This window comes from Plectropomus leopardus, chromosome 6, assembly GCF_026936395.1.
Source record: "Plectropomus leopardus strain MGB_pleo_1.0 chromosome 6, ASM2693639v1, whole genome shotgun sequence".
NCBI classification, from domain to species: domain Eukaryota; kingdom Metazoa; phylum Chordata; class Actinopteri; order Perciformes; family Serranidae; genus Plectropomus; species Plectropomus leopardus.
In genome coordinates this window covers 31,858,091-31,872,905 of record NC_142181.1, presented here as the reverse complement: position 1 = coordinate 31,872,905, position 14,815 = coordinate 31,858,091, and the positions used below count along the sequence as shown (strand labels likewise).

Here is a 14,815-nt window from a genome sequence, read left to right as displayed (position 1 = left end):
GGAGATTTATACGGAGATTTTCATTTCATTCTTTCCCTCTGATGTTGTTTTTAGTTTATTCATTTTTTTAAATCTATATTTTATTGTTTCTTGTTTGTTTGTTTATTTTTTCTAATTTTCAAGTAATTTTCATCTACATTTTAATAATTTCTTGCTAATTTCTGGGTAATTTCTTCTTAAGTTGCTCATCGTCTTCTTCCTATGTTTTTCCAGTCAAAAACATAGGAAGAAATCAAATCAATTTGCCCACGATTCAAGGGGTTAACTCATACGTTACAAATTTATGAAAAAATCGGATGCAGAAAACAAAACGGAAGCGGAACGTTTGCTTTTACACCGATGTTTCTCAGCGGACACTTAAGGAAACGGACTCCGAGCGCAGCACCGGAGCTGTCAGCTGTTTGTTTTGGTGTTCACAGCCGTGTGGGACAGATCACTCTGTCTTATTAAAAAATAAAAATGTCAATATTTACTCCGACCAATCAGATCCGGCTGACTAATGTCGCGGTGGTTCGGATGAAGAAAGGAGGGAAGCGGTTTGAGATCGCGTGCTACAAAAACAAAGTGATGAGCTGGAGAACAGGCGCGTGAGTCACTTTAAAATCTTTGAAGGATTTGACTAAAGTGTCGGCAGATTATGTTGTTTATCACCTCTTAGTCAACAGAAATGTGCCGGTTTTCTTCTTAACTCTGTCTGTGTGTGTGTGTGTGTGTGTGTGTGTGTGTGTGTGTTGTGGTTTGGTGCAGGGAGAAAGACCTGGACGAGGTCCTGCAGACACACTCAGTCTTCGTTAACGTGTCCAAAGGTCAGATGGCGAAGAAAGAAGACCTCACCAAAGCTTTTGGGACAGATGACCTGACAGAAATCTGCAAACAGGTCAGAAATAAAAATAAACACATAAACTGAGCCAAACAGTGGCCGCAGTCAGGGACTGTCCGTTACTTATGAGAGAGGAGAGACATTTAAATCACTTTAAATCACTGAAGACATAGTTGTCATATTTTTCACAGTGGTGGATAAAGTACCTGAAAGCCACACTTGAGTAAAAGTACACATATCTTACCAGAAACAAATTTTGGTAGAAGTAAAACTCACCTAGTAGAATATACTACAGTAAATGTCTTAAGTATCTGATATTTGGTGTACTTAAGTATGAAAAGTCATCTTATAATATTAATTGTAATTAACTACTGAAGGCTAAAGTACAAAAAATGCTATTTCAGAAAAAAACAAAACAAATCAGAACTTTGGGAGAATTATGAATTCTTCTGAACATGTACACCACCTTAAACATGGAGCCTACATTAAGCTTCAAGAAAAACGTCCTTTTTCTTTCTTTTTTTTTTTTTTAAACTTTAAGAATTAAATAAAACAAAATCCAGTTTTTCCTGCCCTCCCATTCCTTCAATCATCTGTCCGCCCCTTCTTCCTGATTCTGCAGTAAGTAACGAATGTAGTTTGGTAAAAATGAGAATTGACAAAAGTATGAAAACTGTAGTTAAGTGCAGTTAGTCCCAAGAAATACTTAAGTACTGTAACAAAGTATTATTTCATCACATTACTCCACTAATTTTTTTTATTTTATTTTAAATACCCTCAGAACACCAAAATCTGAAAGTGGGTTTTAAAAGCATGTTTTCTTTAAAATTCTCCAACATCACACCATTTATCAGAGCCAAAACTGTGGAATATGTTTATTATGTTTATTACTCAGGGAGCCTCATACATATATATATATATATATATATATATATATATATATATATACTGTACATACACGCTCCTATGATAGAGTACAGTCACAAACAGCAGGAAATTTGCCCACAATGAGCAAAATTGATGAATTTTGATCAGATTATTTCCTGTGAATATTAAACCGAGGATGAGCTTTCCTGATGTATTCACAAACTTTTCATACAATTATGTTTATTTGTGTATATTTTTTATTTTTAACAGCCATACATGCTTAAAAAGCAGCTTCTTTTTTTTAAATGTAGGGTTTTCTTCTCCCTGACGCTCGACCATTGTCCAGTTAGCTCTATGGTTGTTGTAACTGCAGGACGAGGCTTTTCAGTGGAGATTAAAGACTCTGTGAATAAAGTTTGTGTTCAGGTCTTCACTGTGCCCTAATCCTGTGAGATGTATTTTAGGTTTATATCTTAAATGATAATATAAACTTTAAAAATAATAACTGAGGTTAGTTTTCTTCACAGAAACGAATGAAATGCTGAGATCTGGGCTTTTGTATTTATTTATTTTTAAATAGTTTTCTTACACCCCCTAATATTAAGGGGGCCAGCACTAAGCTTTGGTGGCCCCTAAGGGGGGTCGGGACCCTCAGGTTGGGAACCAGTGTTGTAAAGCCAGCACAGATTTTACCTTCACTTCCAGACCTCTCACCTGCCGTTTCCTGTCTTTTCTTTCTCTCTCGGGCAGATTTTGGCTAAAGGAGAGCTGCAGGTGTCAGATAAGGAGCGGCAGTCTCAGCTGGAGACGATGTTCAGGGACATTGCGACGATTGTGGCGGAGAAGTGCGTCAACCCGGAGACCAAGAGGCCGTACACCGTCAGTCTGATAGAGCGGGCGATGAAGGACATCCACTATTCTGTCAAGGCCAACAAGAGCACCAAACAGCAGGTGAGGAGAGACAGTCTCATCACTGAAGACAACACAGAGCTTCTTTGCACGTGTAGGAGGTGTCTCAACTGCTGTCCCACGAATATATGCATTTTTAATCATTTAATAATAAACTTTATTTATAGAGCACTTTTTGTACAAGAGACACAGCTCAAAGTGCTTCAAAATAAAGAAAAAAGGACAATGATATTAGGCAATAAAAAGACAGTCAATGGTAAAAGAAATATATAAGTGGAGGAGAAAAGAACAGAGACCAGTAGGAATGAGAAAAAATAATATTAATATTAATAATGGTAATAATAATAATAATACTAATAATAATAATAATACGTATGACATTAAGCCAAACTAAACAAATGTTTTCATCTATCTCTAGTAGCTAGACAGTTTATACTGTTTAAATGGAGGGAAAAACTTCCTTTGACCTTTAAGTTAATGGATTAAAGACCTTTGACACCATCTGATTTTGGAGAAATTTGTTTGGTTTGCTCTGAAACCTTTTTAGGCCATATAGGAAAACATAGACACAGCTGATGTCGCAGTCTTGTAATACTGACTCCATATTAAATATGTATTTTTTTTATTTGTAATTTTATATTATTTTTTTTACTTTTGCTAAGTTTTCATTTAAATATTTACATTTTTTAAAAAATAGTTTTTATAATTACTTTAATTTTTTAAATTGTCTACAGATCTTTCATTTTAAATTTATTTAATTTAGTGGCTCCCCTACAATTTTTGTTAGACTGAATTGTTCCAATTTGTGATTTATTGCACTCTGAATAAAGAGAAGAAAAAAAGTTCACCTCTGATAGAATTTGGAAGGATATTCCATAATTTTGGAGCATCGTTAACAAAAGCTGCGCTGCCTGTTGTTTTTTGTGCGTATAACTGCGTGCATTTACAAACCCGGAAGTAGAAGATCTGAGCGCTCGTGAAGGATTATTAAACGACAGAGAGTCTGCAGTGCAGGCCTGTTCAAAAAAATGGGAGCTTTAAAAACAATTTTAAAATATTCTAACGAGGAGCCAGTGGAGTTTAATCTATTTAAAAACTAATGCAAGAACACCTTTTTCAGCATCTTTATAGCAAAAAAATGACCGTAGCTTTTTACATCTTAAACGTGTTACTATATTTACTTCTGAATCCTTTCAGAGCGGAGGTGTGGACCTTTGCTTTTTTCTTCACTTCATCCTGGAGTGATGATCGTTTTTTTGTTGTTTTTTTAAATCAAACTCATCTGTGTCGCTGTGTTCAGGCTCTGGAGGTGATCCGGCAGCTGAAGGAGTCCATGGAGATCCAGAGAGCCCACATGAGGCTGCGGCTGGTGCTGCCGGCGAAGGAGGCCAAGAGGCTGAAGGAGAAGCTGAAGCCGCTGCTGCAGGTCGTGGAGAGCGAAGACTTTGACGAGGAGCTGGAAATGGTGAGAAAACAAGAAGATTTTAAATGTGTGTATTTTTTTTGTTGGTGCACACTTTTACCTTCTGTTTTGTAAAATGTCCATTCTGCCTTTATTTCTCCCCTCCTCCTCCTCCTCCTCCTCCTCCTCCTCCTCCTCCTCCTCAGGTGTGTCTGGTGGATCCCGGCTGCTTCAGGGAGATCGATGAGCTGATCCGCTGCGAGACGAAAGGCCGCGGCTCTCTGGAGGTTCTCAGTCTGAAGGACGTGGAGGAGGGAGATGAGAAATTCTAATAATCTGAACCAGTCAGGACTCTGCACCTTCTCCCCGCTGACACGCTTCACCGCGGCACACAAACTCATTCAAGAGACAATATATTTTTTTAACCCTCAAAAACATGGGAAAAAGGCATCAGGCAACGCAGCAAAAAATGTTCCACAAAATTGCAAGAAATTACTAAAAAGGTAACTGAGAAAATGAACCGAAAAGAAAATTGTCACAAAGTAGGAAATAAAAAAAAGGTCTATATTCATAATCATTATAATTACTTAAAACCAAGTTACAGAAAAGAAACAAAACATATTTTAACATTTTCTGCACTTTTTCCAGAACATTTTCTTGTTTGTTTTTTTACTTCTTTCATTTGTGCTAATTCTCAGGTAATTTTCTTGAACCTTTTACTAATATTTAGCTTCTTTTGAGGCCATGTGTTGTTAAGTTGCTCGTTGCCTCCTCCCCATATTTTTGAAAGAAATCGCACTAATTTGCTCTGGTTTCAGAGAGATTCATTCTAATTTCAGTCATTCCTGTATCCGAGTTTATGTAACTGAAAGAAAAGTTTTGCCAGATTGGCACGCAGGGAGGGATTTATCTTTGGAAATTCATTGGAGCATTTATAAACTTGCAGGGCAGTAAATAATGCAGACCTGCAGTCACTTATTTATTCTGTTTTATTTTCAGTAACAAGAACTTTTCTGCCTTCCCTCAGACTTTGTGTGCCATGTAGTCGAGCTCAATATATCACAGTTTTATGGAAAATTCTCTTTAACCCCATAACTTATATTTTGTTATAATGAGTGACATTGCTCTGTTGCAAATAAATATCTAATGAAATATATTTTTCTGTGTTTGCATATTGATTTATTGATTTTCATGAAGTACAAAGTTGATCTGAAAACAAATGAAATCAATTTGGCAGAACTCAGAAATATGATGTAACTTAAAAGTGACACTTCACCCACAAAATGACTTTTCGTAAATCACTTTTTGTCATGCTGTGTTACCTTTTAGTCATGAAGTAAACTTTGTCCTGCACGCCTCTACAAAAAAAAAACAGAAAACACACTGATTTACTGATTGATCGGAGGCCGTTTAACAACTGCAAAACTACATCAAAACATTCTTTTACAAACTCACAACTCTGCAGTTAAATCCAAGTCTCATTTATTCAGACGTATGCTCACTTAGTTCAAAAATATAGTATTAGAGTCCAGCTATGAGGAGAGTGTAGATAAATTTCACTTTTAGGTGAAGTGTTATTTAGGTTACAGTTATAAACTGTAGGATTTAGTCTAAATGCATGTGTTGGGGAAGCACTGAGCATACGACCGGACAAATGACACTCTATAACATAAAACATTTTAGTTCACTGATATTTAAAAAAAAAAAAAAACAACCAAAAAACAAGACTTAAGAAAAATACGAAAACAAACAAAATTGTATACTTACATGACTAAAATAAACTAAAATATATACAGGATAGGTCAATTTGGTCAAATTTGTCAACCCAATGAGCGTGAGGAGGCACTGATGCCTAATTTTGAAGCCGGGATGTGAACATGACTGAGTCACTTGCCTTCACAAAGTATTGTTTGTTGTTTTACAAACATATCATCATATTCTCCATCATATTAAATCTTGCCCTTGACAAATATCATCGTATTTAAAAAAAAAACAAAAAACACGATCTGAACTGAAACGAAAAAATCCACTCTGGAACGTGAAACTAATTAAAAACAAATAAAAAATAAACTTGAATTTAAGAAAAATATCAAACTAGAATGTCCCTGTCTCCAGATAGGGCCGTTGCATTTTTGCATTGTCAAGCTGACCGCTGTGGTGTTCCTGCACGTTTTGCACACAGGAGAAGATTTAATTCTGCAACCTCACTGCTCAAGGCCCCTAAATCCCTGCAAGATTTAGGGCCATGTGTTTTCGTTACCTTCAACGAGCCGTTCCTGTCTACAGTGGAAGCGGGTCCTCGTCCTCAGAGGTCGCTGTGTTGCACCGCCATGTTTCTGCAGCAGCCCAGAATGCACACACCAAACACTGGCTCTAGATAGGGACATAAGCGCTTTTGTTAAGGTCAAACTTTACTGTCAAACTGCTTAATTCAGTGTTTTTACCAGTTTCACCTGGTCCGTTTATTTTAGAGATGAAGGTACCTCAGCGGATAATTGGGCTCCCGGTAAAAACCTCCTGAACAATGAACACTGAAGGAATTTTAACAGGGAGAAGTTGACACTGATCAACAAATATTTCACTTGAAATGCTTTTTATTCCAGTGTCCTTTGGTGCAGAAGATTTGGTCTCAGACGCAACACAAGAAATCAAAAACACGAACAAGCATTAATCTAACATAAGGCAATGTTTCTGAGTGACATTTAGTTTTAAGACCAGTGTCGACGATCTTTGAAACCTGGATCACTTTTTTTGTGCTGCATTCAGACGCCTTTCACAGGTACCTTTGACCCCCGAGCAAATTGGTTTGATTTCTTTCAAAAACATGAGGGAGCAAAGAGCAAGTTTGTAAGAAATGTCCTGCAAACTGCAAGAAATCAGCAGATTTAGAAAATGACTTACTAAAAAGTTTACTTATTTTGTAATAATAATTCTATATTTGCTGTAATTTCTTTTCAGGCCATTTCCTTGTTGTTGTTTTTTACTTTCATATTTTTGTTGTTGTTTTATGCTCATTTTTTAGGTAATTTTCTTGTACTTTTAAAATTTCTTGCTAATTTCTGGGTCATTTCTTTAAGTTGCTCTTCGCATTCTTCCCATGATTTTTAAAGAAATCAAGCTAGTTTTCCCAGGTTTCATAGAGTTAAGGTATTACATTGAATTAAAACCATCAGAGGGCTGTATTGTCTTAATGTCAGTTAGTATCAATAATTGCCTAAATTCAAGCAAACAGTTATAATTTTACAGTGATATTGCAATGGGGAAATGAGGACTGAATGTAAAACAATTTTTAAACGGTACAAACAGTGTGTTAGCTCCAACAGAAACTGATAAACAAATACAAATTCAAAGTCCTACCCACGTCCCCACCAATAAAACTAGTGCTAAGAGTTCGACAGATTATCGGCTAGGTGGATTATCAGGGCCAATATTTGGCATTTGGTCCACATCCAATCTTTACATAATAAATATAGTTTTTCAGCGTTTGTTTTTTCTTAGTGTTGTTTTGTGCTAATTTTCAGGTAACTTTCTTGTAATTTCTATTAATTTCTTGCTCATTTCTGAGTCATTTCTTTAAGTTGTTCATTGCATTCTTCACATGATTTTCAAAGAAATTAGGCCAGTTTTACCAGGTTTCAAAGAGTTTTAGCATTTCGTTGAATTAAAAGCATCAGAGGGCTGTAATGTCTTAATGTCAGTTAGTATCAATAATTGCCTCGACTCAAGCAAACAGTTATAATTTTACAGTGACACAGAAGGGAAATGAGGACTGAAATTGAGACAGTTTCAAACAGTATAAACAGTGTTAGCTCCAACAGAAACTGGTAAACGAATGCAAATTCAAAGTCCTACCCACATCCCCACCAATAAAACTAGTGCTTCTACTAGGGGTCGACAGATCATCGGCCTGGCTGATTATCAGGGCCGATATTTGGTATTTTGCAGATTATCTGTTTCGCCACTTTATTTCAATGATTGGCAATACAATTAATTAATTAAAAAGTGCAGAGAAAGTGTCATCATAGGAAGAATGTTTACTTTACTATTTTCATCTATTTAATTATATTTTTATTTAAAACTTCACATGGCTGTAAAAAAAAGTTGCTGGGAACTTGCTGTGTATGATCACGGATGTTTCATTTTTGATTTAAACAAAGTTTTGCCTTGGAGCTTGTTATATTCCAAATTCTAAATACTGACAGAAAGATTTTTATTTTTTACTTCAAATGCAAATTGGTTCCAAATATATATTATTGGTCTCATTAAATACTAATTATTGGTATTACTGGCCCTGAAAAACCGACATCGGTCGACCCCTAGCTTCTACTTCAGTGCTTTGTGACTGAACACGTGCAGCCAGATCTCGTCCTCTGCTGTTAAATGTGTCCTCAGTCTTTTCACATGTTGGTGAATTTCCAGTTTCACCACTCAGATAAATCTGTCCCCACAGCCTCCTCAGATGGGCTCTGATCTGCGCTCATACTGGCTGTTTGTGAACGCAGTCCTGTTGATGCGGCTCAGAGGGTGACTGGCCTCCTCCTCCAGATTCGGGTACCGGCTCTGCTCAGGCTCCGGCCTCTCACTGGTGGGGCACCTGGTGATGAGAAACGCCCCTCCAACCAGCATCAGACCAAAGGAGATCCATCCGAGGTAGAGCGCAGGCCCCCAGTCTCTCCTCAGCAGCACAGCGCCCTCCAGTGGCTGACTGGTGTGGTGGCACGTCCAGGCTGTGGGAACCAGCAGCAGGATCCCAGACAAAACAAACAGAGCTCCAGAAAAGACTTTGATCTGGCCCCGCTTTGGGAACCAAATCGCCCCCGCTGCTCCAATCACCACAGCAAAAGCACCGGCTCCGATGGCCGCCATGATGAGGGCTCTCCACGTCCGAAAACTCCCAGAGAGAGACATGAGAGACTGGTAGAAGGAGCAGTGCAGGCTGCCATCGTGGGCCAGGTCCCAGTGATCCCACTGCAGCCACACCCCGTCCCAGTAGGCCGGCAGAGTGGCGGTGGTGTTGTCCAGGGTGCCGCTCACCGTCCACAGAGCCAGGCAGCGAGTCAGGACAGCACACAGCCACCCGGTGAGGGCCAGAGCGAGGGCCGCGAGCTCCAGCTGCTGCTCCATGACTCCTGCCTGCCTGCTCCTCCTCCTCAGGGCCCGACTGCCTAACCAGTAACAGCTGGCGGCGGGGTGGAGTGTGTGTTTTTTTTTAGACGTGTGTGTGCATGTGTGAGGCAGAGACCTTTTGTGTAGGTGTGTGTGCGAGTGTGTTTTGCATGTCTGTTCAGAAAGAGGAAACCAGTTCTTTGGAATTTATGAAAAGAAGGCACGGCCTCGCTGCAGCTGGGCGGAGGAGGGAAATCCCTGTTTTCTCTGCCATGGTTTCAAAACAATCCCTTTCTCCCAGTTTCTACAGAGACCGAGAGACAAAGCTCCCACTGTGCTCCCATTAATCAGCCACTGTGTCGTGTCTCTGACGAAGAGTCAGATTTAAAGAGTTCCTACTGATAGTGACATTTAATGTTCCCACAGAAGCAGTGCAGCTACTAGGGAAGAGCTACAAAGTCACCTAATTTAACCAAATTCGAATGCAAAACCTTTCCACTGGCACATGTTTACTCTGCTGCTGGCACAAAGCTTACTCTGCCTGAGGGCCACTTTTGCAAAATGACAGGAGCCCAGGGGCCAGTCACAGCAGCCCCATACAGGTTTCTAAGATTTTAGGACATTTCTAGAATTTAAGAAAACTTCTAGGATTTTGGGATGTTTCCAGGACTTTAGATAGATTTTTGTAGGATTTTAGGTCATTTCCAGGATTTTTAGGGCATTTCTAGGATTGTAGGACATTTCTACAATTTTGGGAAGTCTCTAGGATGTAAGAATATTTCTAGGATTGTAGGACATTTCTACAATTTTGGGAGGTCTCTAGGATGTAAGAATATTTCTAGGCTTTTAGGACATTCTAGGGTTTGAGGACATTAGGGGCTCAGCTAGGACCTATGTTGGGGGTGCGGGGGATCCTCCACTGGCACTTTTTTTTGATAAACAAGCTGTATTTTGATGCTGCTTACTGCACTCTGGCACCTGATGTATGCTAACATAATTTTCACTAAAAATCTTTGGGCGCCTGGTGACTGAGTGGACAAAGCAGGTGCCGCTATAGAGGCTGTGTCCTCGCCCCAGCGACCACGGGTTCGCCTCAACCCTTTGCTGCATGTCACCCCCCCCCCCCCTTTTACACTTGTGCTGTCCTATCGATTAAAGGCAAAAATGCACCAAAAAAACCCCCAAAAAAACAACAAAATCTTAAAAAGAATTTCACTTAAAATGTTGAAGTAAAGGTCCAGTTTGTAGGATGTTGGGGGATATATTGGCAGAAATGGAATATACTATGATAAATATGTTTTATTTAATGGATAATCACATGAAAATAACAATCATGTGTTTTTGTTACAGGTTTCAAGAGTAAGAAGTTTCACTCTTGAAACCTCACCACTAGATGGCACTAAATCCCACACACTTGACCTTTAATCCTCCCTAAAATGTGAGAAAAAGTTAAGTCAAAATCCTCAAATAAATGTAGCCATTCATGTTATTGTGTCAGCCATCATATTTAGGAGCCCCTCCGCGACGAGCAGCGTCAGAATTTTTTTTATTTTTATTTTTACGTAGAACTGCTTTACTCAGAGGTTTTTCTGGTTTAAATCCAGTAAAAACACTGGTCTGTTTGTTTTGGAGAGGAAGAGACCTCTGAGGATAATTCCTCTCCTCCTGAATGTCTGGATCTTAAGTTATCAGAGGAAGAAAAGTGAGCATACATCAGTAAATGCTGGACTAGCAGTCGACGTGCAATGAGCTGAACAGCGTCAGAGAAACATTGATGATCTTATTTCACTGAAATGTTCCACTGGAAAACCTTTGATTCTGACATTCTTGTGGATTTGACACACATCGCCCACCCAAACACCATAGAAACAAAGCTCATTAAAGTCTCGCCCACACCGGAGGGGAAACAACTGATCACTCTCCACTGACTTTTTGAGGGTGCATCTTCGTCATCTCCATGTGCCAACAAACAACACAAAAATACCTGAAAAACTGCTATGTGCTGAGATACATTACCAACATGGCTTAAGAATTCTTAACCAAGTTTTTACAAGCTGCGAGTTGCAGGGTAATGAGGGTGTACTTGGTCTGCATCTGTGGCTGCTGATGTTTCCTCTGTGTAGAGAGCCACAAAGACTGACACCGATATTAGAAATGATATTTGAAATTGGTCCGGTATTGAGTGAGAGGGTTGCAGCAGTGAGACAGACTGCAACGTAACCACTGATGGCATTTGTGCCTCATCAGTTTATGTCAACTCAAAGTGTTTGTTTTTGCCACTGACAGGCTCAGATTGTTACTTTTAGTGTCTGACAACATTGTGGAAAGTGCAGAATCTGGACTCTGTGGTAGCTGGGTCCTTTAAAAAGCCTCTGCACAGGTAAACCAGTTAAAGCATGAGTTTGTTGTCCTCTCACAGGATTTCTACATAAATAGTTGACTGACAAATGAAAACAATAATTAGATCAAATCAAAGCACTTGTTCCCCATTAAACAAAGAAACAGCAGTTACTACAACCAATATAAGTAACTTACTCAAACAATGCAGCAGGTGAACAGCTGCAGAGGATGAGCCACACCAACTGCAGACCAACAAATGGACAGACTGAGGAGGCCCTGATCAGGCCTCATGTCAGTTCAGGTGAGGCCTGATAGGTTGAGGTTAAGTCCCGCCCCCCTAGGACTGGGCAGGAAGGAGGATTTTTAACTGGAAAGATCCTTCCTCCCCAAAATAATCAAAGCATGTGATTAAAACAGGTGAAAACACTAAATAAAGCTGTTTCATGTTCAATATCAGTGTATTTCTTATGGTGCTGAGCACATCGTTTTTCTTATTTAAGATCCAGACATTCAGGAAGTTTTTTAAAAAAAACAAAACAAAACAACAAACAAACAAAAAACAGATCAAGTGATTTCAACCAGTGAAAACACTACATAAAGCAGTTTCAGTTTTAAAAATCTGTGTTTTCCTGATGCTAAGAGCCATTATGGGCAGCAAACTATTGTGTCCAAAGCAAAAATGCAAATGGCATCTAGAGCCAGTGTTTGGTTTGTCTGTTCTGGGCTGCTGTAGAAACATGGCGAGCTCCATATATGAGGACCTGCTCCCTTTGTACACATAAACGTCTCATTCTAAAGTGACGAGAACACAATGATTCTTATTTTCAGGTGATTATATACTAGAGAAAACATACTTGTTATATTAGACTCAATTTCTAATATACAATATTCTAATACAAAATAACACGAATTGTGTCACCAATATATCACCCTTAGTCATACACACTAGACTTGTAAGAGGGAATTTGCGTTCTGTTTACTCGTGTTCAGACATCATTTTTCAGTTCAAACATAGTTCTTGATGGCATAGCTGCTGTGTGTGGGTGTCCTGGCCTGTGTGTACCCAGCGGAGTTGAACCTGGCCCTCTGTGGAGGGCAGCTGGTGCACAGAATGGCTCCCCCAAGTAACAGCAGCCCAGAGGTCACAAAGCCGATATATATGGCCGCTCCGAGCTCCCTCTTCAGCACCTCAGGGACACGCGGGTTGTGGAAGTCCCTGATGATGGAGTTGGCCGTCCAGGAAACAGCCACTATGGTGGTGAGGGCTGACAGGCAGAAGATGGCCCCGGAGCTCAGCACCACCCGAGCCTTGATCCTCGCGTGGCTCAGGCAGTTGGTGCAGCGTGCTCCCAGGAGGAACATGAGGAATCCCAAACATCCCAGAAAGAGGCTGATGCAGATGAGGCCACGGGCCGCCTGGAGGTCTGGTGAGAGGTCCAGCAGAGCATCGTAGAGCTTACACTGCAGTTGACCCGTGTACTCACTGACACAGGTCATCCACAGACCCTCCCAGAACACCTGCATGACCACCAGGTGGGTGCCGATGAACGCCGTCACCTTCCACATGGGCAGAGCGCAGATCAGGATCGTCCCGGCGACGCCCATCATGGACAGGCTGATGCCCAGCTCCTGCACTGCCATGGGACACTGTGCACGCCCTGCTGGGAAACATAGAGGGAGGACAGGAACAACAAATATTTAGGTTTTAGTCATTAAGAACTAATGTGATCTCACTTTTATCGCACACTGAAATGCTGCTGCAACTTAAGTTAATGAGGAATTTATTTAAACAAAAGAAATATCTGGATAAGAAAAGCTACAGACACACAGACATGAGATTACAATGTGTCATTGTGCAGATAAACTGTGGTATCAGCTGTGATAACAGAAACCACAGAGATTTTTTTTCCCTCCGTGAAGAAGAGGCTGTTTCCTGTAACTGGTGTCATTTAACAAAAATTTAGGGACTTTCCTGCCATGGAGGCAAATGGCCACTAGGTAACAGCATGTCACCAAAGACAAACACCATGACAAGGAATCAGGTCAGACATCGCTGATGACTGGAGGCAACAAATTCTGGTGAATAATCTGGGTTTAGATTTGAAAACATGTATCTCAAAAGTCATTTTTTCCCAAATGAAAAAAGGGGATTTCTAGTAATTAAGACAAAGTCCACTGGGAGCAGTATGTCACAGAGGACAAATGCAGTGACAAGTAATTAGGTCACACATTACATACATGACTTGAGGCCACAAATTCAGGTGAACAATACGGGTTTTAATTGAAAAGGACATATCTCAACGTTGTATCTCTATTATTATTATTATTATTATTATTATTATTTTGGGTTTTTTTTGGCAATTTTAGAAAAATAAATAAATAGAAAGTGTGATCTTCTGTCACACAATAACTGCTGGTATGAAATCACTATTTGCTACGGAAGTGTTTGAATGTAGGTTGTGAAAAAAACCCGCATACACATTAAACTGACAGATGCTTAAAGTAGAAGACTCCACACAGCTTGAGGCAAATTAAAAAAAACAAAAAAAACTTAAACTTGTCAAAATGTTTTATGACCAAAGGTAAGAGGAGCAGCGATGTCTGACACCAGGAGAAGCATCTTTTACTAAAAGCTTTGTCAGTTAAATTTGTGCATTTATTTTAAGTGTCACTTTCCTTCTGAATAATGAATTACAAATGTGTGTCTAATCTTTGCTTCATATGCTTTATGTGATGTTTGTGAGTTGCTAAAGTGGGAAACGGGAACTGTACGTCATTTCAACACCATAAGTATGGGATTGATTTCTGACCTCCAAATCCAGCTCAGACTGAACTGAACCACCTCAGCTGGTAATGTGACACCTGAGAGGTGTTGTGCAGGATGTTTCACTTCCCTTTAAGTTACTGGTGGAAAGAAGCAGCGTGGACTTTACTGATACTTAACATTTATTTATTCCCTGACAGAGAGTCATGAAATGTGAATGTGAAAGTAAAACACTGAGAGAACAGGAACACTTCATGGAGAAATTTTGAACATTTAAAGCTCTTCAGACGCTTCCTGTGAGTCATGTGACGCTCTCGTCCCTCTGATCAGCAGCCAGATAAAGTAACACGAGAAAACACAACACTCCCAGCACACTGACGGGATTGCAAAAACTGACCCTTCAAATCAAAACCATCTTTCAAAGTCTATGCAAACCCCGAACATTTGAGATTCTCAGAAAACCCTTTTGTGATACATTTGCAGCATCTTTAGATAAGTCCCTTTCAATCTATTTCCTCCAAGAATATTTACTTATACTTCAAATGTTGAAAGCAAATTGTTGAAACTTTTAAAGAAAGTCATGCCTCAATAAGCTGATCGACAACAA

General features: G+C 39.6%; 3 protein-coding genes across 4 annotated transcripts in view; 1 reads left to right on the top strand and 2 right to left on the bottom strand.

Moving 5' to 3' along the window:
• Positions 1–349: 349 nt before the first annotated feature.
• On the top strand, positions 350–5,154 carry sbds (SBDS ribosome maturation factor). Its single transcript, XM_088079243.1, has 5 exons — positions 350–587; positions 748–877; positions 2,438–2,638; positions 3,897–4,061; positions 4,205–5,154. Exons 1-5 carry the CDS (start codon positions 460–462, stop codon positions 4,328–4,330), a joined length of 750 nt encoding a protein of 249 aa, XP_087935369.1. The 5' UTR covers positions 350–459; the 3' UTR covers positions 4,331–5,154.
• The window catches only part of cldnj (claudin j), a 71,182-nt gene continuing 60,548 nt past the window's right edge, over positions 4,182–14,815 (bottom strand). Inside the window, exons 3-6 of one of the 2 annotated variants that reach the window (XM_088079244.1) lie at positions 11,640–13,102; positions 6,259–6,371; positions 5,321–5,356; positions 4,182–4,294 (exon numbers count right to left, since the gene is read on the bottom strand). In XM_088079244.1, coding sequence (XP_087935370.1) covers positions 12,450–13,085 — 636 coding nt within the window. In that variant the 5' untranslated portion in view covers positions 13,086–13,102 and the 3' untranslated portion in view covers positions 4,182–4,294; positions 5,321–5,356; positions 6,259–6,371; positions 11,640–12,449. The remainder of the gene's footprint in view (positions 4,295–5,320; positions 5,357–6,258; positions 6,372–11,639; positions 13,103–14,815) is intronic. The other variant, XM_088079245.1, reaches the window with a different exon arrangement.
• LOC121964332 (claudin-4) lies at positions 6,575–11,621 on the bottom strand. The gene has a single exon (XM_042514544.2). The coding sequence runs from the start codon at positions 9,120–9,122 to the stop codon at positions 8,454–8,456; it is 669 nt and encodes a 222-aa protein (XP_042370478.1). The 5' UTR covers positions 9,123–11,621; the 3' UTR covers positions 6,575–8,453.

Coding starts and splice junctions, on each gene's coding strand:
- sbds (XM_088079243.1), top strand. CDS start 460: ATGTCAATATTTACTCCGACCAATCAGATCCGGCTGACTAATGTCGCG. Junction 878..2,437: donor TGACAGAAATCTGCAAACAG/GTCAGAAATAAA, acceptor TCTCTCGGGCAG/ATTTTGGCTAAAGGAGAGCT. Junction 4,062..4,204: donor TTGACGAGGAGCTGGAAATG/GTGAGAAAACAA, acceptor CCTCCTCCTCAG/GTGTGTCTGGTGGATCCCGG.
- LOC121964332 (XM_042514544.2), bottom strand. CDS start 9,122: ATGGAGCAGCAGCTGGAGCTCGCGGCCCTCGCTCTGGCCCTCACCGGG.